The sequence below is a fragment of the Ursus arctos genome, unplaced genomic scaffold (genome assembly GCF_023065955.2).
Source record: "Ursus arctos isolate Adak ecotype North America unplaced genomic scaffold, UrsArc2.0 scaffold_23, whole genome shotgun sequence".
NCBI lineage: Eukaryota > Metazoa > Chordata > Mammalia > Carnivora > Ursidae > Ursus > Ursus arctos.
In genome coordinates, this window is record NW_026622908.1 from 42,684,309 (window position 1) to 42,710,164 (window position 25,856).

Here is a 25,856-nt window from a genome sequence, read left to right on the forward strand (position 1 = left end):
AAATTAAGGTGTACACTTGCGATGCACACCTCCTGAGGTATGGAATTGTTGAATAAAATACTTAAAAAAAAGCAAAAACCAGTCATTTCACTGGCCCCCAGGGTGCTACCACCTCCCCTTATACCCTCATGCTCTGTTATTTACTCTGTTACAGTCTCCAGCCATACTGGCACTTTGCTATTCCTTGAATAGGCAGACATGCTCTTGCCTCAAGACTTTTTGACTTGTAGGTTCTAGCTGGAATGATTCCCCTTAGGATGGTTTGCTCTGTCATTTCAAATCTTTAGCAACATTTTTTTTTTTTTTTTTTTTTTTTTTACTTTTGACTTTTTTTAAGTAGGCTCCACACCCAGCACAGAGCTCAACGTGGGTCTGGAGCTCACACCCCTGAGATCAAGACCTGAGCTGAAATCAAGAGTGGGTCACCCAACTGAATGAGCCACCCAGGCGCCCCTAATATCATCTAACAGTCTATATGTTTTACTTAATTGTTTATTATCTGTTTCTCTCCACCATAGTATAAACTCCAAGGTCAGGATTTTGTCACTTTTTGTTCCCTGCTATATCCTTGGTGCTGCCCATTTGGTAGGTGCTCAATAAAATTAGCAGAATGAACATGTAGGTAAATATTTTCCTGAGTTTGTCACATGTATTTATGTTTTTGATGTCTTCTGCCATGCAAAATACTGTTATTTACATACATCTGTTGGTTTTGGTTTTTTTTTTTTAAGGCTCAACTTTTGTTCCCTCAGGGACTGTTCTGACCTAATATTGTTTCATAAAACTTTTTATTGTGGAAAATTTCAAACGCACACAAGAGAGATACATCTCATTATTCCACTTTTGGAAATTCCATAAAGGCAGAGACGAAACTCCGATTTTTCAGTCTCCATCTTCTGCCAGGACCTCAGCAACATCAGGGAATGTGTTTCCAAAGCATGAATTAACAGCACGAGGGTTCTCCGGGGCAGACGCCTCTCAGGCCCCTCAGAGAGCCCAGCACAGTCCTGGAGGCAGCAGTTTGCTGACTGAAGGCGGCTGTCCTGGTTTCTTCCGCCAGGCCCGACCCTCTCGTGGACACTCTCGCTGCCACCTCCAGGTTTGGCCTAGGTAGCCAGAAGGCGAGGAGCTCTGACTTCCGACTGAACAAAGTTTTTCCTTGGGCCCGCCGATCCCGGCCCGACCCGGGCCAGAGGCCGCCTCACCGACTAGGCCTCTCCGCCACCGACGCTCCCTGCGCGCGTTCCCCCTTCTCCAACCCTTCTTTTCCCCCTCCCCCCGGCAGTGGCGGTTGGTCGCGCGCCGTCGTCCCTTTCCCGCCCCCTCCGCTAACGAGCGGGCTCCAGCCCCTCTGGGATTGGCTGCGCCTGAGAGCATCTTCTTTCAGCCTCTCTGATTGGATGCGGGGCGCGCGGGATGTGGGCCCCGATTGGCTAGGTCAGAGCGCCTGCGCGGCGGGGTTCTCGGTCGCCAGCCATTCCTGGGGAGGACTGCCGGCCGGTCGGACGTCTCGCCTGTCGCTGGAGGAGCGGTACCGGCTCTCCGGGAAGGCGGCTGCGGCGGCAAAATGAAGATATTCGTGGGAAACGTCGATGGGGCGGATACAACGCCGGAGGAGCTAGCAGCCCTCTTCGCGCCCTACGGCACGGTCATGAGCTGCGCCGTCATGAAACAGTTCGCCTTCGTGCACATGCGCGAGAACGCAGGAGCGGTGCGCGCCATCGAGGCCCTGCACGGCCACGAGCTGCGGCCGGGGCGCGCGCTCGTGGTGGAAATGTCGCGCCCACGGCCTCTTAACACTTGGAAGATTTTCGTGGGCAATGTGTCGGCTGCGTGCACGAGCCAGGAATTGCGCAGCCTATTCGAGCGCCGCGGACGCGTCATCGAGTGTGACGTGGTGAAAGGTAACGCGGGGGCGCGCGGGGGCGGGGGCGCGGGCGCGGGCGCGCTCTGGGCACTCTGCTTGTTAGCCACGCCCCTTTCCCGGGGGTCGGTCACCGCGCGGTTGGGGCGGGTGGGGAAGTCAGCGGGAGCGAGGCCGGAGGTGCTGGGGGCGCGTTGGGTAGAGCCACCCTCCTCCCCTGCGGTCCAGGCACCATTCTTCAGAGGGGAGGAAGCGGCTCTGGGTGGGTTCGGCGGCAAATGTGAGCCGAGCTGCGGGGCCGGGGGACGCGCCTGAGAGACTTGCGAGTGTACCGGGGGCGCGCCTTCCACTGGTCTCCTGGGCCTGGCACCGACCGGAAATTGGGAAGTGACGGGCACAAGCCGGATCATGGAGCGGGGAAGATTTCGCCACTTCCCCACTTTCTCTCCAGACGTCGGTCAGAGAGCAAGGGAAGAGGGAAAAGGTGGGGGCTGACGCCCCAAGGCCACCCTCGTGTTCCCTCCCGATGAATGCTCCCGAGCGGAAGGTAACGGGGCCCTTGGACGTTTCTCGGGCTGGGATCTTTTAGCTGTGTGTGGCATGGGTCTATACCCATGGATATAGTTACTCGTGGGTACAGGAGGGGCCCCTTCCGAATCACTTTGGCCTTCCAGTATGATTAGGTGGGTTAGGCGTGGCAGTGCTGTTTTCCAAGTCCCTCAAACTTGAATTTTTTTCTTTGGGCTCGATTTTACATCTATAAACTGGAAACCTGGACCTTTTGAATGTGGAAGGAGGCTTGTTCTATGAAGGCCTTTTTTTCCTTACCCTTTATTTGCCAGCCCATGCCCTCGGGGCAGTGTTCTTTTATAAGGTCGTTGATTTTGCAAGGGAGCACAGACTCTGGCTGAGGGGGATGGAGAGGGGTGTGTGAAAGGTCTTCCTTAAACATTGGCAAAACAGATTTACTTGCTGTTCGTCTTTGCTGGAGTAGTCTAATCCTTAGGGTAGATCCCTAGTTTGCTTTCGAGAAAAATATATCACTATAATTTAGGCCCAACTTCCTTTTTGGGACCCAGTTGACTTTTGTAGTCTAGTTTCTATCCTGTAAGTTCTTTTTCTTTTATGTTAGAAGGGTTCGGTGGGATAGCCCTTGTGTATGTGGCCAGTTTCTGTTCCTCTTGGAAACAGATCAGAGTTACTTTGTTTTGCCATTTTTAAGGATGCAGCTTGGGGGAGCATCTGATGCCCTACTCCTGGTGTTGGATTCATACCTGGCCTCCCCTGTGTGAAAAGTTTTGGGGATAGGAAATAAATGGGTGCAGGTGCTTATTTCCATCAAGACACTGCATTTGCTCTCCTGGAAAGGCAGATCTTTTGGGCCATTCGTTGTCCTTAATGTAACTGGGAAAGTGTAAAGGGTCATAGTCATTGCTAGGAGCAATTCCTTGTTCTGCGTTAATACCGCATTCTATTTTCTTCAACTCAGGTTATGCAAGTCCGCGAATATCCAGAATCAGGTTTTCCTGCCCTGTGCTCGAAGGCAGGCTGTATGGTACATTGGTTTTTTTGCTTTTGTTTAGAGTTTGGGTAGGAAGGACTTCAGATTGGGCATCTGGCCAGGAAATGGTGGGGGTACATGACTCATTATGAGAGTTCTGTGTTTAATTGATCTACCAAGTTTCTTTTGTTGTTCTCAGGCAAGATGATTACTAGATTGGGAATCTAGACACTAGCATCTGAGGGGACAGTCTCCATGGAACTCTTTGGTCAGGCTGGTAGAGAAACCAAAACTTTGCCTGGATTCGCTCTGAACTGAGACCAAGTGACAGTGGCGGGGAGGGTGAAGTGGATAACTGCATGTGGTTTATAGAACTCATGGCTGACTCCTAGTGGGAAAGCGAAAGTTTTGTCTGTTTATTCTTTTGTAAATATTGTTAGCAGGAATGTGTTAACTTCATCAGGGAGTAGTGGTTAGATGTTATTTATAGTTATCCTGGTAAGTATCAGAGGTCCTACTATACTTTGATGTAAGAGACTGTGGGAAAGATTTGACTGTTGTATTCTCCACTGATGCTTTTCTGTCTGTCTGGGGTGAAAGAAGGTGAGGTTTTTAAGTTGGGAATGTAGCAGAAGAGACTGGCTCTGGCTTTATAAACACGAATTTCTTGGGTTGGTAATGGGCACTCGATGATCGAGTCTTCTGGTGTTGGGCTGTGAGGTCTTTGAAAAGCCCAGAAGATTGGGGTTGCACAGGACAACAAGTTCTGTTTTATTTCACAGAGGAAAAACAGTTGCTTGGTTACCACTGAAGCTTAGATATGATTTGATTTATAGAGCAAAAATCTCCATAGCAACAGCGATTGTAACTACTGTCCACAGGTTACATTCTATTGGATGTTCAAAGCTGAAGTATGAGAGTTGCTGACCGCTTTAGGAACCATTTAGGCTTCAGGGGAGGTCTGAAAGGCAGAAAAGGAAACTGTTTCCTCTGTTTTGTTTTGTTTTTTTGTAGGTGGCCATTTTACCCTCCTGTACACAAATCTGTAGTTTAAAGTTAAAGAGATTTCTACTCTTCTTAGGATAGGAAAACTCATTTTTCTGGATTCTCTTAACTTTGGTGCTAGAGGAGTTGTGATGCCACCAGACCAATAGGTGATCTGTGTAAAAAAACATTGTTTGCTAGTGCCTTTAAATGCAGTGGATTTCTTTCAGAGGTTACTGTTTCTTGAACTAGCTCTTGAGGCACGTGGGTTTCTGGAATTCTCTAGATACCTGGTTTTTCATTGTCCTAGGATTAAGTGGGTTCCTGGGCACCTTTGATAGGGCTAGGTTTTGGTTTGGCTGCTGGCTGTGATAGGGTTAGCCCTGATGTGATTGAATCAGCTGGACAACCAAGTCACACTTCTCTTTATAATGTCAGGCTTAGAAACTTTTTGATGTAAATTGGTTATAATTGTATCTGATGGCTTTTTAAAAAACCAGTGATATAAAATCAGTGCTATAACTCATCTGGGCGGTCAATTCAATTCTACATGTGAAATCTCAGTTTTCAGATTTCAACTTGGTAGGTTTCTTAACAAAACCCAGCTAAATAGGGAGTAGACAGTGGGATGTCCTGTTGCTCTTGTAAACCATTTGAAGTTTTTGTTGTTGTTTTTTCCCTAGCTTATTCTAGTCTCAGGAATCTGTGGTTGGTTTAGCCAGGACTATATAATACCATTCATTAATATTCTCTCCTAGTGCCTAGAGATTTTTTTTTCATTTCCTGTAATCTGCCTCCAAGTCCCTTTTTCTGCTTGCCATTGCATTCTCTGGAGGGTCAGCCCAGCCTCTGCTTTTAACAAGATCTCTGACCACCAGTATCTATTTTTAGCTATCTTTACCCAAAGTGGAGGTGAGAGACCATAGGACAGTTCTAGTACCCTGTGGCTAAGCCAAAAGGAACACTTTTGCCTTAATTGGTAGCTAGGAAATCAGGTTCTGTCCATGGGGGTGTGAGGACTGAGAGTTGTAATGGTTCATTTTGTTTTATTATCATCTCTGGCAAGTTCTGAGTTTGCATATACAGTGGTAGGGTAGCTTTTGTTTTTTGTTATTACAGATGAAGGATAATATTCTGTAGGGAGAGAAGCCTATGGTTATTCGTAGGCTTAAATAATCCTCATAATTCTTTATCCTTATATAGCTATTTATATTTTGCAAGGCACTTTTATTTTCTTATTTGAATCTCCTAACTCTGAGGTGGGTAGGACAGATTTAGCAAGTCAGTGATATCTGGATCTATAACCGAGGCTTTTAAGTGCCTAACCCAGGATTCCTTGTGCTATACCATACTTGTGATTTGTACCTGTTGATTATATTTTTATTTTCATTTGTAAGAGACGCAGGTTGGTGGCATTTCCTCACATTGAGAAAAAAAAAATGACTTGTTCTCTCAGAGCAGCTAGAGAGGGCATCCCGGTATGAAAATTTCTAGAAATTAGAGGACACTTATTTAAGGCTGTTTAAAAGGATTTCTTATTTTTAAGAATGGAATTTTAGTGATTTCATCCAGGTAGTTCTTCATTTCCTAAACTGATGTGAGAGAGGTAGGGTCCTCATACTTGGTACTAAAGTAGCCATGGATTCAGATGGTTTTAAGTGCATGGCCTTATTTCCCGTAAGCATGATCTTGTCATTGTTTTTCATATCCTGCTTGCACCATTGTGGTTTGTGAGTTTGGACATGAATAAGAATTTCTTCCCACTCCTCCCCCTTTTAATCTAAAATTGTCTCCTTCTGTGTGGTAGATGAGTAGGACTTTGAGATCAGCGTCCTATCTTTTTTTTTTTTTTTTAAGATTTTATTTATTTATTCGACAGAGATAGAGACGGCCAGCGAGAGAGGGAACACAAGCAGGGGGAGTGGGAGAGGAAGAAGCAGGCTCACAGCAGAGGAGCCTGATGTGGGGCTTGATCCCATAACGCCAGTATCACGCCCTGAGCCGAAGGCAGATGCCTAACCGCTGTGCCACCCAGGCGCCCCTCAGCATCCTATCCTGTCTATATCCCACCACAGCTCATTCAGATCCTGAATGAGGACCTCAAGGGTAACGAGCTTAGCAGAGCCTGCAAGCTGCAGTAATTGCAGCCTCTCACCTTGAAGCTAGGAAACCAGATCTTTCCTGTAAACAGTCGCTCTGTGAACAGAGGTCCAAGGGGTAAGGTATATTTCTGTCCTTTGAAGAGGAACAAGTAGAGGATATATAGCCTGGGGGAGGGGGCTTGGGCCTGAACTCAGCCTAGAGGCTTGGTTTCTATTCCCACACCTCATTGGCTTACGTGGGTTCCAGCTTCTGTTCTAAGTTTAAAATTTCTAGTCATGTTACGTGGTCCTACCTTAGCATATTGACTTCTCAGGGATAGACTGGTACTGTGGAGGGGAATGGAAGAACTGGGATTCTGTTCCTGGCTCAAAAATTTTTGATTTAGGGCAAGTCACATAAATTCTCTGAGCATGTTTGCCCACCTGTAAAATGGAGATAACGATCCTTTGCTCTGCCTGCCTCACAGGATTGTTGTGAAGCCCAGATAGAGGCCTGTGCATGGAAATACTTTGAAAACGGAAGTACTCTGAGAAAAGGGGAGATCACATTGGAGGAATTTAATGAACTGTGCATTGCAGTCTAGCTCTCTTGCTTTAATTGGACACTGGGCTGAGACATGGGTCATGCTAAGACATAAGTGGTCATTTTCAGTGTTTCAGAGTTAAGCTTCAAAGGTGAGCAGTAGTGTTTGGTGACCTTGGGTTAGAGAACACTAAATAATTGAGTGATCCAGGAACCCTTTCTGTGTTTTGTCTGGTGGTTTACATTTAGAGGAGCTGGAAAGATTTTTATCCTGTGTTACAGTTCATCTTTGCTCTTTCTTCTTTCGGCAGAAAGTTGGGTGAGGTAATAGGGGGAAAGGGGAGAATGGGGAGAAGGCCATAAGGAAAGGTGACTGTTTGGGACAGTCGGAAGCTTTGTTACGTGGGAGCCATGTTTTATGACATACTCCTGGAGAGGAGGGTTTGGAGGCCTGGAGGTAGCTGGCAACAGCTGGGTGCTGTTGTGTGTCCAGTTTGGGACCCATCAGGTAGCATGCCCTGCCCCCCTAATTGCTAACCCTCTGTCTGCTGCTTTATCAGACTACGCGTTTGTTCACATGGAGAAGGAAGCAGATGCCAAAGCCGCCATCGCGCAGCTCAACGGCAAAGAAGTCAAGGGCAAGCGCATCAACGTGGAACTCTCAACCAAGGGTCAGAAGAAGGGGCCTGGCCTGGCTATCCAGTCTGGGGACAAGACCAAGAAACCAGGGGCTGGGGATACGGCATTCCCTGGAACTGGTGGCTTCTCTGCCACCTTCGACTACCAGCAGGCTTTTGGCAACAGCACTGGTGGCTTTGATGGGCAAGCCCGTCAGCCCACACCACCCTTCTTTGGTCGCGACCGCAGCCCCCTGCGCCGTTCACCTCCCCGAGCCTCCTATGTGGCTCCTCTGACGGCCCAGCCAGCCACCTACCGGGCCCAGCCCTCAGTGTCGCTGGGAGCTGCCTACAGGGCCCAGCCTTCTGCCTCTTTGGGTGTTGGCTATCGGACTCAGCCCATGACAGCCCAGGCAGCCTCTTACCGCGCTCAGCCCTCTGTCTCCCTCGGGGCCCCATACAGGGGCCAGCTGGCTAGCCCTAGCTCCCAGTCTGCCGCAGCCTCCTCGCTTGGCCCGTATGGTGGAGCCCAGCCCTCGGCCTCGGCCCTCTCCTCCTATGGGGGTCAGCCAGCTGCGGCTTCCTCGCTCAACTCCTATGGGGCTCAGGGTTCCTCCCTTGCCTCCTATGGTAACCAGCCATCCTCTTACGGCGCGCAGGCTGCCTCTTCCTATGGGGTTCGCGCGGCTGCCTCCTCCTACAACACCCAGGGAGCAGCTTCCTCCCTAGGCTCTTATGGGGCCCAGGCAGCCTCCTATGGGGCCCAGTCTGCAGCCTCCTCACTAGCTTATGGGGCCCAGGCAGCTTCTTACAATGCCCAGCCTTCGGCCTCTTACAATGCCCAGTCTGCCCCGTATGCTGCACAACAGGCTGCTTCCTACTCTTCCCAGCCGGCTGCCTATGTGGCACAGCCAGCTACAGCTGCTGCCTATGCCAGCCAACCAGCCGCCTACGCTGCACAAGCCAGTACCCCAATGGCTGGCTCCTATGGGGCCCAGCCGGTTGTTCAGACCCAGCTGAATAGTTACGGGGCTCAAGCATCAATGGGCCTGTCAGGCTCCTATGGGGCTCAGTCAGCTGCTGCGGCCACTGGCTCCTATGGTGCTGCAGCTGCCTATGGGGCCCAGCCTTCTGCCACCCTGGCAGCTCCGTACCGCACTCAGTCGTCAGCCTCATTGGCTGCTTCCTATGCTGCCCAGCAGCATCCCCAGGCTGCTGCCTCCTACCGTGGCCAGCCGGGCAATGCCTACGATGGGGCAGGTCAGCCGTCTGCAGCCTACCTGTCCATGTCCCAGGGGGCCGTTGCCAACGCCAACAGCACCCCGCCGCCCTATGAGCGTACCCGCCTCTCCCCACCCCGGGCCAGCTACGACGATCCCTACAAAAAGGCTGTCGCCATGTCGAAAAGGTACTGTATGCCCCCCCGCCTCTGCCCCCAGCTGGGGCTTAGGGCAAGGGGCTGAGGTTGGCATGGGAGGGAAACTGGAGCCATTGGCCCCTCCCTTGTTCTTCTCTCCTCTACTCCCATGGGATGTCCAAAGGCGGAGGGGGTTGATGTCTGTGAACTTTTCTGGTCACCAGGGTTCAGGTGGAGCGTTAGTGCTCAGCCTGGGGTGGTACCAGCTAGTCAGGCTGGGAAAAGTGTCACCTGTCTAGGCTAGCCCAAGTGCCATTGGAGCTACAGCCTGCAGGATTGTGGCCCATAGCCTTTCCCACCGTCTCAAGGATCCTTAAGCCTGTTACGTGATTGTCCTGGCTTTGGTGGGGTGGGTTTGAAAGAGCAGTCCCTTTGGCACTCACTGGCTGAAGGCAAGGTGTATGAGGTGCGTCCACTCTTTGGGAAGTTGGGGACCTTGCTTTCGTCCGCCGTTCTGTTGATAAACAACCAAGGTCTTTCTGTGCAGGGCCCAGGGGGGATAGTTTGTTTGTGGTTTGGGAATGTAGACCAAATCCACCTTGGCCAGTTGAGAAGGGAGGGCTTCAGTGGTGGGCTTGGTTTCCCACTGAGTTGAACCAGGCTTGATTTCTTGCCCTGGATAGGGTGATGAGCCTTCTGAGAAAATCTTGTTTGTTGGAGACCAATCTGATCACACCCTCCCTATCCCCATTGGCATCTCCCCCATGCCCACCTGGAGCCCTCCCCTCAATTGTCTCATTCACCAACTGTCTTCTTCTCTCGACTAGGTATGGTTCCGACCGGCGTTTAGCCGAGCTCTCTGATTACCGCCGTTTATCAGAGTCGCAGCTTTCGTTCCGCCGCTCGCCGACAAAGTCCTCGCTGGATTACCGTCGCCTGCCCGATGCCCATTCCGATTACGCACGCTATTCGGGCTCCTATAATGATTACCTGCGGGCAGCTCAGATGCACTCTGGCTACCAGCGCCGCATGTAGGGCCATCCTGGGATGGGGCACCACAGGGAGGCAAGGAGAGGAAAGGTGGGGTAGGGTACAGACCCAGGTTGTAACCACTGGCCCATACCTCTCCCGTTTGCGGTTTTTCATCCCCTCTACCCTGTGGGCCTTCCCCAGGAGATGATCCTTTTGAGTGTTCGGCAGTAACCTACTTTGTTCCTTCGCCTCAGCAGCAAATCTTGCTACTGGCTCTAGATCTGCGGTTTCCCCTCTCCCCTGCCTCCCATCTCCTAGGATGGGAATTTCTTTTATGTTTTTATTTTTTCCTGGCTCCCTTTTATTTTTGTGCGCGATATTTAAGGTCGTCTGGATGGGGAAGCAACCTGCAGCTGAGGTCGGCGGCGCCTTTTTCTTTTTAGATGTGAGGGAGGCCAGGAAAGGGTTAGCTTAACCGTTTCCTCTGCGCCAAGCTGTGCCAGCAGTTCAGGGGGCCCTGACTTTGTCCCTCTATAGACTGTGTTGAGACTGAGTTCCTCTCGGGACAGTCAGTTGGTATATGTCCAAATCCCTACTGACCCCCTGATGTTCTAGCTGATGCTGAGTGGCACAGTCCCACATCCCCATTCCCCCAAGTAGGTGGTGTTAGAAAACCTTGATTTTTTTTTCCCTTTTGTATGGACTACAAATAAAACTTGGGGCAATTTGCAGTTTGGAAACCTGGTTGTCATTGTCTTGATTGCACTCAGTTTCAGAGGAGCCAGTTTGACATCCAGGAAGACATGACAGCTAAAGGAAAGGTAGCTGGAGAACCCCAGGGCAGATAAGGAAAAGGGTTTGAATGTGGGAATTAGTGATTGTCCCGCTGCCCAGAGGGATTTAGGTCATCGTCGTCCTGCTAGTCTGCCATCTTTAGGACTGGAGAGTCCAGACCAAGTTGCTTGGACTTTCTCAGCCCTTAATTTGAATTGATCACACCAAGATGCTGTAAATTTGTTGCCCATTTCCCCCTAACTTACCTCCAGTTCAGAAACAACGTGTGCTCCAGCAGGGTGGTTCTGGGGTATGGCTTCTCAAGTGAGAAGTGGGGAAGTGGGCTGCTTTGGTGCTTACAAGTCTAATGGATTCTCCAGGGGGTGGGCTTGAGTGTGTGCTGGAGCTGGGACCCAGAAGGGAGCCAGTGGTGGGGTGTAGGGGTGGTGTTAGTGTCTGGTACTTCCCTGTGGTTAGAGGAGCAGGGACAATTGGAAGCAGGTATGGGGGATCTGGCCATAGACCCGGTGTTCCGCCTGTTGAACATCACCATGGAGCGTCCTTCCTGCGTCCTGCCAACTTCTGCCATAATAGTGTCCTGAGACTCACTTCCCCTATCTCCCTTTGTTAGGGTTTCCAGATGTTTTCTTGCTGGGTTTATAGTTGAAGGTATTCTCACAGACTGGGATGGGGGTGAGATACAAGCATAACCCAAGTAGGGATGCTCGGTTAGAGTGAGAAATTGAAGATTCTTTCTATGTTTTATTCTGGGGTGGGGGGGGCGTTGAGAGGGCCTGGGCAGAAAAATAAAAAATAAAAAATAAAAAGTTCCAGCCAGGGACAAGATGGAGGCTTGTGCTTACTAATAATGAGTGAACAGAAGACGACTGGGTCGGAACCTACTGATGTTATTTGGGAAAGGGGGCTTTAGAGATTCGATTGGGAGCCTCTTGGGACAAGGCGATTTTGGGGAGTTGTGTGTGACAATCAAGTGGAGTTCAGGTGGGTTCTTTTCTGCCTCTCACTGGCTTCTCGTGAACTTGCCTGTGACAGAGTAATTTGCCCCCAGATGTTCTCCTCCCTCTGCCCAGTGGGCAAAAGTTTATGATCTTTATAACCATGAGCTCTTGTGGATCCTAACGGGTAATTTCAGGGGGTTACTGGGGCCATAGTTCTTTTCCTTGCTCTCCTGCTCACTGCTTTGCCTCCAGGTGCTTTGCTGTTCCTTCTCATTTCTTTACATGACTGGGAGGGGGAGTTCGATAGGTTTCTTGTCACTTTTCTGCAGGGAGGGTGGGGGTGATCTGAGGGCCAAGCTAACAAGCTTAGCTCTAGGTTATTACTCTGGAAAATAGAGGGTTGGTTGATTACAGGGCTGTGATTGTGGTCTGTGTATTTGTAATATTTCTTTGTCATGTGGCTTTCTGTCTTGCTTTTTCTCCAGTGAGGGTTGTGCCACTACCCCAATCCCAGGGTTCCTGTGAAAAACAGCTAAATGTGCTCTTGGGGCCAGTGTTCTTTATTGCAGCCCAAGTTCTTCAGAGTGACCTGGCCTAGATGATCACTCTAATTGCCTATCATCTTCAGGTCCTGATGCCCTTGCTGCCTCAGCCCTCAGGTTTTTCGCTGTTTAAGCAGAAGAGACTACCAATCTAAATCATTTGTCATCCTCCTCTTTCTTGCAGATTGTTTTAAAATTCCCTTCTCCCTCTTTTATTTAAATTATGCCACCTGTGTTAATCCTGTAGCCCACTCCTCATACTTTGCTTTTTGTGGATTTCTGAGTTCCCGGGTCCTATAACTTGGAGATGGTTGGGTTGAGTGAATGGGAGGACAGACATTTAATGTGTTTTGGGATAGAGGGTAGGGAATATGGGCTCCCAGTGTCCTTCAGATTTTTGTGCTTCTGCATCTATTACCTCTACAACTTGGTTTTCATTGGAGAAGTTTAAGATGATTTATTCCTGGAACAAGATCATATAGAGGCTTCTAACCTTGTCAGTCTGCTCTCTTCTGAGGTTTGGACTTTGTTTCAGTTTCTGTCTGGGGTAGGCCTGGGGCCCCATCCCTTGTACTGGAGGTAATGGCACTGTCACTGAGAGGTCAGCCTCTGGATAGGCTGCTTTTCTAGTCATGCCCATCAGTTAAGGTCTACCAGTGTCTGCACAGACTGTTGGTTCTTCAGTCATTTTGTCCTATCAAGCCAAGTAAGCTGACCGTAATAGGGGATGACTGAGGTCATAATGAAAATAAATTTCCTAGATTTATGGACTGTATGTAGTAGAAGGTTGGGTAACAGAGAAGATAAGATGGAGAACAGGTGAGGGCCACCTGGGTGGCTCAGTCGGTTAAGCATCTGCCTTCTGCTCAGGTCATGATCCCAGAGTGGGGGGGGGGGGGGATCGAGCCTCCCGCGTCTGGCTCCCTGCTCAGTGGGGAGTCTCCTTCTCTTTCTCTGCTCTTCCCCCTGCTCGTGCTCTCGCTCTCTCAAATAAATAAAATCTTAAAAAAAAAAAAAAAAAAAAAGACGAGCAGGTGAAAAATTTATATTCACCTAAATTTTAGTTATCTTTAGAGAAATCATGAATGGTAGAATCAAGAGTTTTCCAAGAAAGAAAAAGGAGTTCTTAAAATTATTTCAAGTACAGCTCTAAATCATTTGAAATATTGTGTCTATAATACTGGAAATACAGTGTTAAAGTAGCTGAGCCCTAGGGCTGACCTCGAATTTATAATATGGGGAGGCAGGACCTACTCAGTGAACTAGTTACAGTTAATAAACAATACTAGGGTAGTGGAAGATTAGGAAGAGGGAGTTCCACTAGTTAAAACTTCTAGAAATGGGATTCGTTTGGTTGGAAAATCAACTTGGCACAGAGAGAATGACTAAGGGTGTTGGCTCTAAAATCAGGTTTCCTGAGTTTGAATTGTGTTTCTATCACTTAGCTGTGTGATCTTGGACATGTCAGGAGCTCTGCCTCAGTTTTTTCATCTATAAATTGAAGATAATAGCTAACATTTATTGAACACTTGCTAAGCACCGTTAAAAGTGCATTTCATATAGGAATTTCATTTGATCTTCGTTGCAACCCAAATGCCATTATTTTTAAACCTCTTTTATAAATGGGTAAGTTGAGGCTGTAGGTTAAATAACTTTTCTTAAGATCACATAGAGAGTAGATCAAGGGATTGAATTAGTATTTTGAATTGAACTATCCAGACTTTGCTCGTAATCATTATAATACGGTGGAAGGATCAAATGAGAACATGTGACAAGTGTAGGGCCTCATATATAGCCACTGCTCTTTAAATGCTAGCTATCTCGCAGACATGAGTTGGAACATTCTGGGGAGATTGGGGTAGCCTGGTGGAGCACATATCTGAGCAAAGGATTTTGGATGTAGGTGTGAGTGCAGCACATATGAATAACAGTGAAGCAGTGGATTTTTTAGATGAGTGGTACCCAGGAATGAAGTAGGACATGGACCACACCAGTTTTTGTCACGTCCAGTCTCAGGCAACACTTCAGTGTCCTGTGATCAGATTCTCCTTGGGTATGGAAAAGAAAGGTATGGGATAGGAAACCTGCAAAGACAGTAAGGGGAGGGTAAGAGAGAGTAGCTGCCAGTGGGTTTGGAAGCTTAGGAAGCTTGCTTGACTGGCCTAGTCAAGGGAGGCCAGTCTGGACATCCCTGGAGAATACTGGTTTTTCACTTGAGCTCTTAATAAACCAGTAACTCATTTTTGGACAGGAGCCAGAGTTAACGTGTATAAATTATATTCACCCCTATGGGTGAGAAAGTAATAGATTGTTTTATATTCACCCCTAAGGGTGTGAAAGTAATAGATTGTTTATTCACATTTGGATGGTTTTCACTGACATCAGTGTTTTCCCCCAAGTTTGGATTTTTCCCTTATTTCTCTTTTTCAAGAGTCCAGGCTCCAGGCACTTTTGTCTTTTCAAGATCTGCAGTGAGAATGTGTATTTATGCTTGGCTATGATAGATACAGCTTTCTAGATGACCTTGGACAAGACACTTTACCTTTTAGGTGCTTGGTAACTTGATTTAGCAAATTAAGAATCACCCAAATAGCATTTAAAGTGTTCTGGACAAGGTGCTTTTAAAACTCTGCATTCAGTCCTATTTTGCATAGTTGGGTTGGTAAGGTAGAGGATTTGGACCAGATGTTTTTAATTTATAAACCATCCTTTTTTAGGGGATGAATATTAAGCTGCCTTAGTACTCAGTAAAATAGAGTTGGCTAGGTAAACATCAGTATAGAGATGCTTGAACTATAAACGGATCTTTCTACCTAAAGCTTCATTTTTTAGCATTTGTCAAGCTGGTAATCCTGATGATCAAAAGCTGTAGCATAAGGTACCCCCTGGCTTTTGGGCACCTGCTTTTTCTGTTTGAGGGAGACTGGAGAGTGTACTAGGTAATAAGGATAAAAGTGCTTGTTTTTAGAACTAAGGGTCCATGGTCTTAAGCTGATACTGAAAATCCAAAGTATTTCTCCTTTTGGTTTCCAAGAAGTTAAGTCTTGAATTCATTCACTCCTGTGTTAACTTAGTCAACAGATAATTGAGTGCCTACCATGTTCCAGGTGCGGTTAACACTGAGGATAGAGTAGGGAAGAAGAAAAGGTCCCTGTCTGAACAAGTATTGATGGGGGAGGGGGGTTAGAGGTAGGAGAAAGAAATGGAATGAATAAATAGGATTTCAGGTGGTGGTAAGTATTTGGAAAAATAACATGAAGTCATGGCGTGGAGTTTCAAGGTAGGGTTGGAGTAGGGGGATGTCTAGATAGGGTGGCCACCGAAGGACCTGGAGAAAGAACATTCCAGTCTGAATGAACTTGGAACAAAAAGGCCAGTGTATTGGAGCATAGTTGGGGTTTGGGATGTGTGGGGTGGAGCACAGTGTGTGTGGGGGCGGTGGGGGGGTGGTGGGCGTTGTTAAAGAGGTTGGGAGATTCTGGCAAGAACCAGATCAGGTAGGGTGAGTTTGACATTTTTCCAGTTGCTGTGGGTTTTAAGAATCAGGTGATTTAATGTGCTTTTACCCAGTTGGATGAGCTTGCAAAATGAAACCTATTACTCCACCTTAAAGGCTTTCAGAAGGTAAATCAAGTACTTAGGTTGAGGGTGTTGGGGCAGGGGTGGGGGGGGAGGCTGTGGTCTGCAAACTGGCATGGATTGTGATCCTGAGATTCATATTCCCAGTCCTCTCCCCTTTGGGCCTGGAGAGATTCTTAGTTTATAGAGTGAGTGGATCTCATCTGCTTTGGTATTTTGGAAGAAAGTTTATCTCCAGGGGTGTTGGGACACACAAAATTTGGAAGATCAAACTTTCTGAAAGGAGCTGAGAGGATTTCTATACCAGATGTGTTTCCCTGCAGATTGAGTGGTGACCCTCATCTGATGGCTGGCCCCCTCAAAAGGGCACACACACAGCTGACTAACATGGAATTGATTTTCTTCATCACTGATTACATGGCCTTTACTCAGTCTCAGAGTTTCAGTATCAGAATCCACAATGAAAACGGACCACGATTAGTGACCACCACATCTGTTAATGGTATATTTTGATGTTTTTAGGTCCTTTGCTCTTCCCACCCTAGAATAAGTCTTGACCAGTTTTCCACCATTTGATTCTGAGTCATGTCCGGTTTTAAAACTCATTTTCATAACTTTGACTCCTTTCTTTCTGTGGCCCCCAACCCCCTTTCTGGGGCTGCTTTGGACGGTTGTATGTTATACTCATGTCCTCTCCACTCATGATCCCTTTCCTCATAGATAACTCACTGCTTTTGTTTTAAGCTCTTTCATCCAGCATCTTTTCCCACTCCCGCCTTTAACTCCCTCCTCTAAAGCTGCCTCGGAAAGGGTCATTGCTTGCTCAATGAATATGGGATTATGTGAAGAAGCCAAAGGATGAGAAAATGTCCCGGACGCTCTGGAGAATGCTATTTTGATTGTATTTTGTTTATAGCTGGATGTGATTAGGATCCTCTAAGGTCGGTTTTAGGAGCTTAAATTTACAGCTCTGGCTGATGGCGCCCAATAAAATAAAACAAAAAAATTTGCTGCTCCAGTTTTTTTTCAGGGCGGGGTGGGGGCGTTGTCAGTCTCCAAGGTCACACAGAGAAGCCGTTTCTTCATCTTGGACCCACCCGGGGAGGCTGGTTCCTCGCAGGAACTGGTTTCAATGCCGCCTGAGTAACGCAGCCTCCAACCCGGCCAACTTCGGGGCCGTTATAACCTAATTGAAGCCGCGCCCATTAACCGTTTCCAAAGTTCCTTTCACCATCTATGACAGTAGTTTTGATCTAGGGGGAGCTCCGGGACTTCTAGGGCTACAGTGTGGATTTTTGGGCAGAGGAGGAGATTGGTTCTTCAGGTGGGGGACGCTTCGTTATTTTTCTTACCTGGCGTTTGGGTCTGCTAAGCTATCGTTCGTAGCATCTTGGCTGCGAGGGCTTTGGTGGTTGGGGGTGTAGAAGGAGAAATATGGAGAAGGCAAAATGGAGCGGGGGATACTGTCAGCATGTGCACGTGTCGGTGGCAAAATGTGGAAGCTTCACAAAATTGGCGCCACGAAGCTAAAGACCGCCACACCGGGGCCCTAGCTCGCTCTGCCTAATGGCGGGCCGCACCCCGCCGGCGAAGCCCACGTTTGTAGTTCCTCCCTCACGCCGACCTCTTGCCCAATCAGTGACTTCGGCTTCGCGAGATAGGCGCTCATTGGCATTCGCAGAAAAGCTCCGGGGTTACTGACGTTTCCACCTCTTCCCGGCCTCTCAGGTAATTGGCGTTGGTGGTAACCAATCAGGAAGAGGATCTGTGGGAACGCCTGCCTTTAACCTAACTGAGCAGCCAATCCGGTGGTACACTCACCTCCCCTTCTTACCCAGAGTCACTGCTGCGGCCGCCGCCATTTTAGCGTTTTGTCAGAAGCGTCTGCGCCGCGAGGAAGAGCCCCTGCTGATTTCCGTGCGGGTGAGAGCCTTCAAACCCTTACACTGCCTTTTTCTTTTTTCTTTTTTTTCCCCTGTTAAATCTTCTCTCGCTCCTTTGGGCTTCAGGGGTATCGTAGTGGGGTCGCGGCCTCCGCGCCCGTCTCTGAGAGCGACCTCGGTGCTGGGCATTGCGCGGTAAGCCTGAAGCAGCCCTTCCCCCACGACCTCCCTCGAGAATATCGTGCTTTCTCCCCACCTTGCCCTCTTTCCGACTTGGCACGGTTTCCTGCCTTGAGGTTTCCATAGAGATAACCGCGTTTTCCTTAGACTCAGGAAAATTGAAACCCTTTTCGAGAATTTCTTGGGCTCTGAGACATTGTTGTTTGGCTGATGAGTCAGAAGCCCCCTTTTCTGGCCACGCTTTTCCCCATTCTGCGGGAGCTTGTAGGATGGCACCTCGGGAGAGGCGTTCCCCACTCTTGCACTTCCTGTACTCTCCTTTTGCCTTGCTCTCCGGCCCGGGTCGCCGGTTCACTGCTTCCAAAGGAAACCCTAAAACGTAGCTATTATAAGGCCCACTTTTCCGGAAATGGTGGCTACTAGGTCGGTTGCTAGAGGAAGAGCAAATTCATAATTTCAGTAGTCAGTTCAGCCAGCCAGTAGTTAGACCTTCGTTTTCTGACCTACAGTGGATAGAAAAGCCCAGTACCCCTAGCCCTGCATATATGCCCTCGTTTTCATATCCATTTTCCTTAGCAGTTTTCCAGCTCTTCTCAAACCCTTTGTCTACTAAGGGTCTTTCTATTACAGATATCCTCTCATTCTTAGGGGTTCTACAGTTTGTAGTGTAGCATGCCTCCTTTTTCCCACTTTCCTTTGATCTGTGGAGGTGGGCGTATAAGAGAAAGGGAAAACTGGAAATATTTGTTTGAGGTTTTTGTTTTGTTTTAATTGATGTGAGCCTTAGGTCTTTTGTTAGAAATTTTGTTTCTTCCCATGCAGGCTGTGTCGAGATGGTGAAGCTGTTCATCGGAAACCTGCCCCGGGAGGCCACAGAGCAGGAGATCCGCTCACTCTTTGAGCAGTATGGGAAGGTGCTGGAATGTGACATCATTAAGAACTACGGCTTTGTGCACATAGAGGACAAGACGGCGGCCGAGGATGCCATACGCAACCTGCACCACTACAAGCTGCATGGGGTGAACATCAACGTGGAAGCCAGCAAGAATAAGAGCAAAACCTCCACAAAGTTACATGTGGGCAACATCAGTCCCACCTGTACCAACAAAGAGCTTCGGGCCAAGTTTGAGGAGTATGGTCCAGTCATCGAATGTGACATCGTGAAAGATTATGCCTTCGTACACATGGAGCGGGCAGAGGACGCAGTGGAGGCCATCAGGGGCCTTGACAACACAGAGTTTCAAGGTGAACCACCCTCTTTGGGAAGAGGGCTGAACACAGGCTATGTACAGAAAATAGGTTTCGGATAAGTAAAGGGGAGGGGTTTGGGGTAGAGCTATAGCTGTTGGTGTTGATGGTGAAGCATTGTGGGTGATGGACTTAAAATGGAGAATGCATGGGATTTAGAGGCTTTACCTTAGGTCAGTGCCTACCAAATGGCTTTAGTTTGGAACTCCTAAGACTTTTATTCCTATTAGTACAGAAATCCTTTCCTTTGATTTCCTCAGTTGTCTTGTCTTTTAATTTTTTTCACTTTTCTTGGTAGAGCATATTCCATTGGTTCACTCTGAGTTTATTGCCTTAGCCCAGTATCAGCATTATACCTTATTTTACATATAAAGAACCTGGCAAGAGCGTCCTAAGCAACACTTTTGGAAGCAGAATCCCTGTTAAGCCCCCCCTACCTCATCCCAACTCATAACTTCCCAGTAAATATAAGTAGTCATTAAATAACTAGTTTTTAGATAACTGGTGTCTTTAAAGGGCTATCGCTTTTGTTGGGTTTCTTTTATGGTTGTACCAAGAGGTTCTCTTTGGAGGATGAGGCCACTCCAGAACAAAAGTCTGATATTAGGAGTTTCTGAGGAGGAGATCTTGGGGTTGGGGGGGGGGCAGTAATGGCAGTGCCTTTTCACTGTTATGAAGGGTGGACTCTTAATGTCCTTGGTGAATAGAGCATTTAGATGGGTGTTAACCTTAGAGCCCTGGCTAGATTGTTAGTGTGCCTGGAGGGCATTGCGAGTATTGGTATGGATTGTCGCTTTATATGGAAGGTACTTGGTTTAAGATTTGAGCTCCTATGGCAAGAGTGGCAATCGGGAAGGGTGAGTGTGGTAACCGTGGTGAGTTGCTAACTCTTCTCCCACCCTTCCACCCCTCTCTTTTGTCTCCAGTATCAAAAAAGAGTCTTTTCCCTTTGGTGTTGTAACTACTTCCAAGTTCTGGGATACTCCCACAACTTCTTGCTTCATTTTTAAAGGATGTTACAACCTTTTTAGTCCAGACAAGGTAGTTACTGCTTCCTTTCCTGAGTACTCCTCTTGTTAAGAGTCATTGCTGCTGTTTTGGGTGTTTATTTCCCTAAATTGGACCTTTCTTAGAGCTGGAGATCCGATCATCATTCCCCCAAGTAATGGGTGCACTGTGTCGTGGGTATTGCTGTGCATTATAAAAGAAAAGTGGCACTAGTCTCTCAGGTCTAGTTTGTTTTTCTTTTTTAATTGGTAAATTGAGAATTATTTGCTGTCAACAACTTAATTGGGGTTAAGTCTACTTTTGTAGAGGGTTTGTGATATGATACCTAATTTTTGGACACTTTTTTTCCACCTTAACCCAGTCCTAGAATGGGTGGCTGTGTCTCCTTGTAGTAGTTACATGTGTAAGGGGAGGTCAGTGTGTACTGATCCAGGACAACTTGTCCTTATGGCATAACTCTTGGCATATGAACTGTAGGCTTTCTGGTGCTACTTATGCTTATTTATATTTCACTGCTTTTTTTTTTTTTTTTACTATTAGTTATTCTCCTTAGTACTGTTTAGTAGAGTTCTTTGTGTACAAGGAGTAGCAGTGTTTATTAAGGTGGTCTTTTAACTTTTTTAGTTTTTCAGTATTGGGTGTATTCTCTATTTGCTCATTTAAAAGACATAAATTGTAGATATTTTTAAAGACTTCTTTTTCTGGCTTTGGAATTGATGCATTCTTAGGTCAGGGCGTTGGTTAATGACCTTTATGTCATGAATGTGCAAGGTTAGTTCCTTGGTTGCACTTGTTTTCTCTGGTTTTGTTAGGTGCCAGAATGGCCCCATGGGCAAATGCCAGAGGGACATAGGTGAGCACTTTAAAACAGTTAAGTACTTAATTGTGTATCTTAGCTCCTAACTTGCAATCTGTCTACACTTAACAGATGTAATGTTTACAACAGGATTTTTTGGGGTAGTTTGATCTTTCCACCTCCTTTTCCCTTTTCCAGCTTCCCAGGACTTTAATTTTGCATGTGAGATTGTCTATATGTCGATTTCTGTATAGTTAGATGAGTAGAAGACCTATTTGTTGAGTCTTCCCTGCTTCTAACCATTCACTTTGATATCTGCATGTTTGGGTACATCAATAGCCGGTTGCATTGGAAGTTTTTGCTGGAATTTGCTTACCAATAAATTGACAGATCATGTTAGCTGGAAACTCTGTGAAGAGATTTAAACCTTAAACTTCTTGAAAAGTTTCTTCTTTTGTTAAGTTTTCTAGGAGTAATATTTTTTGTTTCCAGAATAATAAATTGTAATTTTCAGCAAAAGATAACATTAAGGGTGTATTCTTAGGATCTCTCTAATCCCTAGTTTAAGGAGATAAAGTGCTTTAATCTTGTTAAAATGAACTCTTTGATCCACTAATATTACTGGTTATTCTCCATTTTTCTCACCTTCCTTCCCCTTTTTCTTCCATGTTTTTCAAAAATCTTTCTAAAAATTCAGGCATCTTGTGAATTGCCTGTCCTGTTTCCTTAGGAGGTCACTAAAGTTAGCTGTCAGATTGTAAAGAATCTTTGGTGGAATGACTGTCAGGACCAGCAATTTAAAGGACTCCATTAAGGGGGAAGGCAGTCCTTTATTGTGTATTTTCTGTCCCTTTTCCCCCAATGCATGATTGCTTTTCCCAGAAACTTGCCTGTCACATTCAGCCACAGCTTTGTCTGGGTCATATTCTCTCTCAGTGGTAACTTCAGGGTCTTACTCTCTTTGATTTTGGGGTGGGGAGCTAGGGGACTGGCCTTTGCATTGTCCCACTAAATGAAATCAGTCTTAGTAGTGAAGATGAAAAATGTCAGAATCTTGTGGAGGAGTCTTACTGTAGTTTCTTTTGACAGTGGGCCATTGTTTGGGGTAGTTTTTGTCTACAATTACTTGGCAAAGGATGAAGTGCTTGTTTTGGGGCACAAGCATTAAATTGGTTTTAGAGCTGAAACATTTCTTCATCTAATTGATCTTTGCCTGAAATCAGGTCATTATGACGAATTTATATAGTGGACTTTTTTTTTTTTTTTTAATTTTTAAAAATCTTTCGGCAGTGAGTCCTGCATTAGAGTTGTTTAGGTAAAGCAATTGCTATGACCAGTGTCTGGGGTAGGGGCGGGGGCTATGACTAAGAGTGATAGCAACCCTTCTTGCGTCTGTTTCTTCAAGGCAAACGAATGCACGTGCAGTTGTCCACCAGCCGGCTTAGGACTGCGCCCGGGATGGGAGACCAGAGCGGCTGCTATCGGTGCGGGAAAGAGGGGCACTGGTCCAAAGAGTGTCCGATAGATCGTTCGGGCCGAGTGGCAGACTTTACCGAGCAATATAATGAGCAATATGGAGCAGTGCGTACACCTTACACCATGAGCTATGGGGATTCGTTGTATTACAACAACGCGTACGGAGCGCTCGATGCCTACTACAAGCGCTGCCGTGCTGCCCGGTCCTATGAGGCAGTGGCGGCTGCAGCTGCCTCTGCGTATAATTACGCAGAGCAGACCCTGTCCCAGCTGCCACAAGTCCAGAACACAGCCATGGCCAGTCACCTCACCTCCACCTCTCTCGATCCCTACGATAGACACCTGTTGCCGACCTCAGGAGCTGCTGCTGCTACAGCCGCTGCTGCTGCAGCAGCCGCTGCTGCTGTTACTGCAGCTTCCACTTCATATTACGGGCGGGATCGGAGCCCCCTGCGTCGCGCTACAGCCCCAGTCCCCACTGTTGGAGAGGGCTACGGTTACGGGCATGAGAGTGAGTTGTCCCAAGCTTCGGCGGCCGCGCGGAATTCCCTGTACGACATGGCCCGGTATGAGCGGGAGCAGTATGCGGATCGGGCGCGGTATTCAGCCTTTTAAGGCTTGAGGTGAGAGTGGTGGGGTGTCCCCTGTTCTGGTTTTGCCGTCCCTCCTGCAGCCTAAAGGCTCCATTTAGGCTGCCCTGCTTGCTTGCTTTTGCTGGGTTAGGGTAAGGTTACTAGCATGGTTCAGAGGCTAGGGAGAAGTCCTTAACTACCTAACTTTTTGAAATATATAAACATCCTTAGCCCTCATGGCTATTTTTCCAGGGCTCCTAGTAGTGGGAGTCAATCTGATGCTATTTGTGCCTGGAAGAACAAAGAATGGTGTGATGACTCTTGGGTCACACTTATGTGCTATAATTGAACTGAACCTGGGACCCATACATTCAGACTGAGGTGTGCTGTTTCTCAGAGCCTTTGTTGAAATTCCGAGGTGTGCGACATTATTAAGGTTTGCAAGTTTCCTGTTCTGCTTCGTGCTATGTGAAAGGTCGGATATGACCTGTAGTAATATAAAATTGATAACTAGTTAACTAGTCATCACTGCTCAGGTCCCAGTTACTGTGAAGACTACCCAGGTGGCATCATCTTAATCTTGAAGCAGCGTTTTTCTGACATTCCTGTACAGTTCACTCCCTATGAGCTTTATAGAAAAAACTTTGATGGTAAGTTGGGGCAGAGAGAAGAAAAGATATCTTAATTTATAAAGCTTTCAACAAGGAGTCTGGGGCATTGACTCAAATCCAGCTTCTCCACTCAGCTCAGATTCATACCCTGAATAGAGTGCCCACTCCATTGCTCTTTCTTTGAATCTGTCCTATAAGAGCCTATTTATACTTTGTTCAGTTTTTTTTTTTAACTGTGCCACAGAATTATGGTTACATCCTCTCCACTTCTTCAAGGTATATAGTAATACAAATCTGCATGAACACCAGGGTTGGGAGCTTTGCCTTAAGCACATCACTCCCTTCATCTTCCCACTAGTTATGGGCATTTAATACTCTTGAACCACCAGCTCTACCTTGAGTCCTCTGGCTTTTTCCTCTACTATACATTTTGAGCCTCATGATCCATTTGGCTCTACTTGAGTATATTCTTTCTGATGCTTGCCAGGTTTGGGCTCTAGGTGTTTGAGATTGCTGTTGTATTAAAGGGTGGTTCTCAACACCCTTTGTTTTGGGTAGCCCCCAGTGTATCCCAAACATTACCTTCGATCCGTAATTTTGTAGCGACACGGTGAGTGATATTCTGTCATCTTTCAGTTTAAGGCAGAAGGTATGTGACTTTCCCAGGATCATTGGCTAGGAAATCACTGGTAGGGCTGGAAAAGAAAGAATGACTTGATAGGTAGCTTTACACATGCCCTCCTGTACATTCTTTTAGTTTCTTCACTAGGCAGAGTTGGATGCCCTCAGGTATTAAAGTTTGTTTAGTTGATGCTACTTTTGCCTAGACCTTGAATGATTTTTAACTTGGACCTTGGTAGTAAACCCAGATTCAACGTACTTTTGACTTTTACCCCAGAGAACTAATTGGAACCTTTCTTTTTTTTCTGCCCTCTAGTGATCATTTGTGATGTGGAAATAACCTTTTCTGAGGAATGCTAATGTTAACATCAAGAGAAATGCATTGTCTTTGCTTACTCTAATGAAAAAGTATTTGCTATTTAATTTAGAGAAAGGCCCCAGCCTGGGATTGCTTGACCTTCCCAGTTGCTCTCTGGCCTTCAAGCGCTTTTCACTTTTAGAGGTTATTGTGATAACTGGGGATGGGTACAAGTAAACTTAAAAGGAGTGTTAAGTTACCAGACTTCATAGATGTTCTTTGAAGTTTTAAGTAGGAAAGCCCTTTTGAGCTTTGCTGTAAAGCCCCTGTATTGTGCTCTCTTTCAGGTGGGATGTGTGTGGGCTGAAATTCCGAGCTGCGGTTGTGCATGAGAATACACCCTTCGTGGTACCCCGTCTCCGGGACGTTCTCGGCTCTGTACGTTCAGTCCCTCAGGAACCGTGGACCTTAATTTACCTTGCTAAGTTCAGACCACCTCTTCCTTTCCTCCCTCCTGCCCATTTTCCTGTTCTTCCTGTTCTTCAATACTTCTGTAGTTTCCCATTTATGTTCTGTTCTCCCAGCAGGCCTCATTGTGTGCAGAAACTGTGGTGGGGGTTGTGCTGTCTCCCCGCCTCCTGCTTCCAGTGGGTGTTGGACTTGGGAATGACCTTGATGAGAGTGTCACTGCTCCTGAGTCTTTTTGGCCCAAAGGCTTGTGGCGGATAGACACATAGAGTTGGATAACTTTTTTTTTTTTTTTCCGGTGAAATAAATGGTTTTTCAACTTAGGGTATGTGTGCTTTGAGAGAATTCTTGCTTGGGCTTGCGTCTGGATTCTTTATTTGTCCGTGGAAGAGAAGGGGAGGGTATAAAGTTTGACATTCAGCTCTGGGTGGACATCACTGCAGTTACTTTATCGTAGATAGGACTTACAGGTGCCAGAGGAAAAAGAGGTCATGTGCAGAAGAACCCGGGCAGGTAGCCTTATTCCAGTAAAGACTTCTTCCCACTAGTCCACCTTTGTAATAAAACCAACTACTTACTAGTAGTTTTGAGATATAGGTCTTTCCGTGCTTGCAAAGCAGTCGTCACTCACCTCTTTACTACCATTCTAACCACCCAGTCAGTCAGTACATCTAGCCTGATTTATTGCCAGGATAAAGTTCTAGGAAAAGGAAGCATTTGAAGGAATAGGAGGTGAGCTTTTATTTTTCATGCCATATGGAAACATAAAGTTGTGGCTCTGTCAGCATTCTGCTGCCCCTCTCTAGGCCAGTAAATAACATTTTTTGATGCCTTTCACCATCTGTTTTTATAGCTCTGCCAAAATCCAAAGAATACCTAAATGGTACCACTAGCACCTCATTAACTTGTACTTAGAGTCAT

General features: G+C 46.9%; 1 protein-coding gene across 9 annotated transcripts; it reads left to right on the forward strand.

Moving 5' to 3' along the window:
• The first annotated feature begins 1,449 nt into the window (after nt 1–1,449).
• Nucleotides 1,450–25,258, forward strand: LOC113244054 (RNA-binding protein 14). 9 transcript variants are annotated; one of them, XR_007188713.2, is made up of 4 exons: nt 1,462–1,904; nt 17,503–17,697; nt 17,784–17,852; nt 18,660–18,679. XR_007188713.2 is itself a non-coding variant. In XM_044378477.3 (4 exons), exons 1-4 carry the CDS (start codon nt 1,568–1,570, stop codon nt 9,981–9,983), a joined length of 2,076 nt encoding a protein of 691 aa, XP_044234412.2. In that variant the 5' UTR covers nt 1,462–1,567; the 3' UTR covers nt 9,984–10,660. The 9 variants fall into 9 exon arrangements, 8 of the variants coding, with proteins under 8 accessions (XP_026338896.2, XP_044234412.2, XP_057173038.1 ...); XM_044378477.3 differs by lacking the exons at nt 17,503–17,697; nt 17,784–17,852; nt 18,660–18,679 and adding exons at nt 3,354–3,419; nt 7,535–8,999; nt 9,776–10,660; XM_057317055.1 differs by lacking the exons at nt 17,503–17,697; nt 17,784–17,852; nt 18,660–18,679 and adding exons at nt 3,354–3,419; nt 7,535–7,645; nt 9,776–9,917.
• The last annotated feature ends 598 nt before the right edge of the window (nt 25,259–25,856 follow it).

What these genes read in the sequence shown, in the direction of transcription:
- LOC113244054 (XM_044378477.3), top strand. Translation starts at nt 1,568, where the DNA reads ATGAAGATATTCGTGGGAAACGTCGATGGGGCGGATACAACGCCGGAG. An exon ending in GCTCGAAGGCAGGCTGTATG is followed by an intron (nt 3,420 to 7,534) that starts GTACATTGGTTT and finishes CTGCTTTATCAG; the next exon opens with ACTACGCGTTTGTTCACATG. An exon ending in GCTGTCGCCATGTCGAAAAG is followed by an intron (nt 9,000 to 9,775) that starts GTACTGTATGCC and finishes TCTCTCGACTAG; the next exon opens with GTATGGTTCCGACCGGCGTT.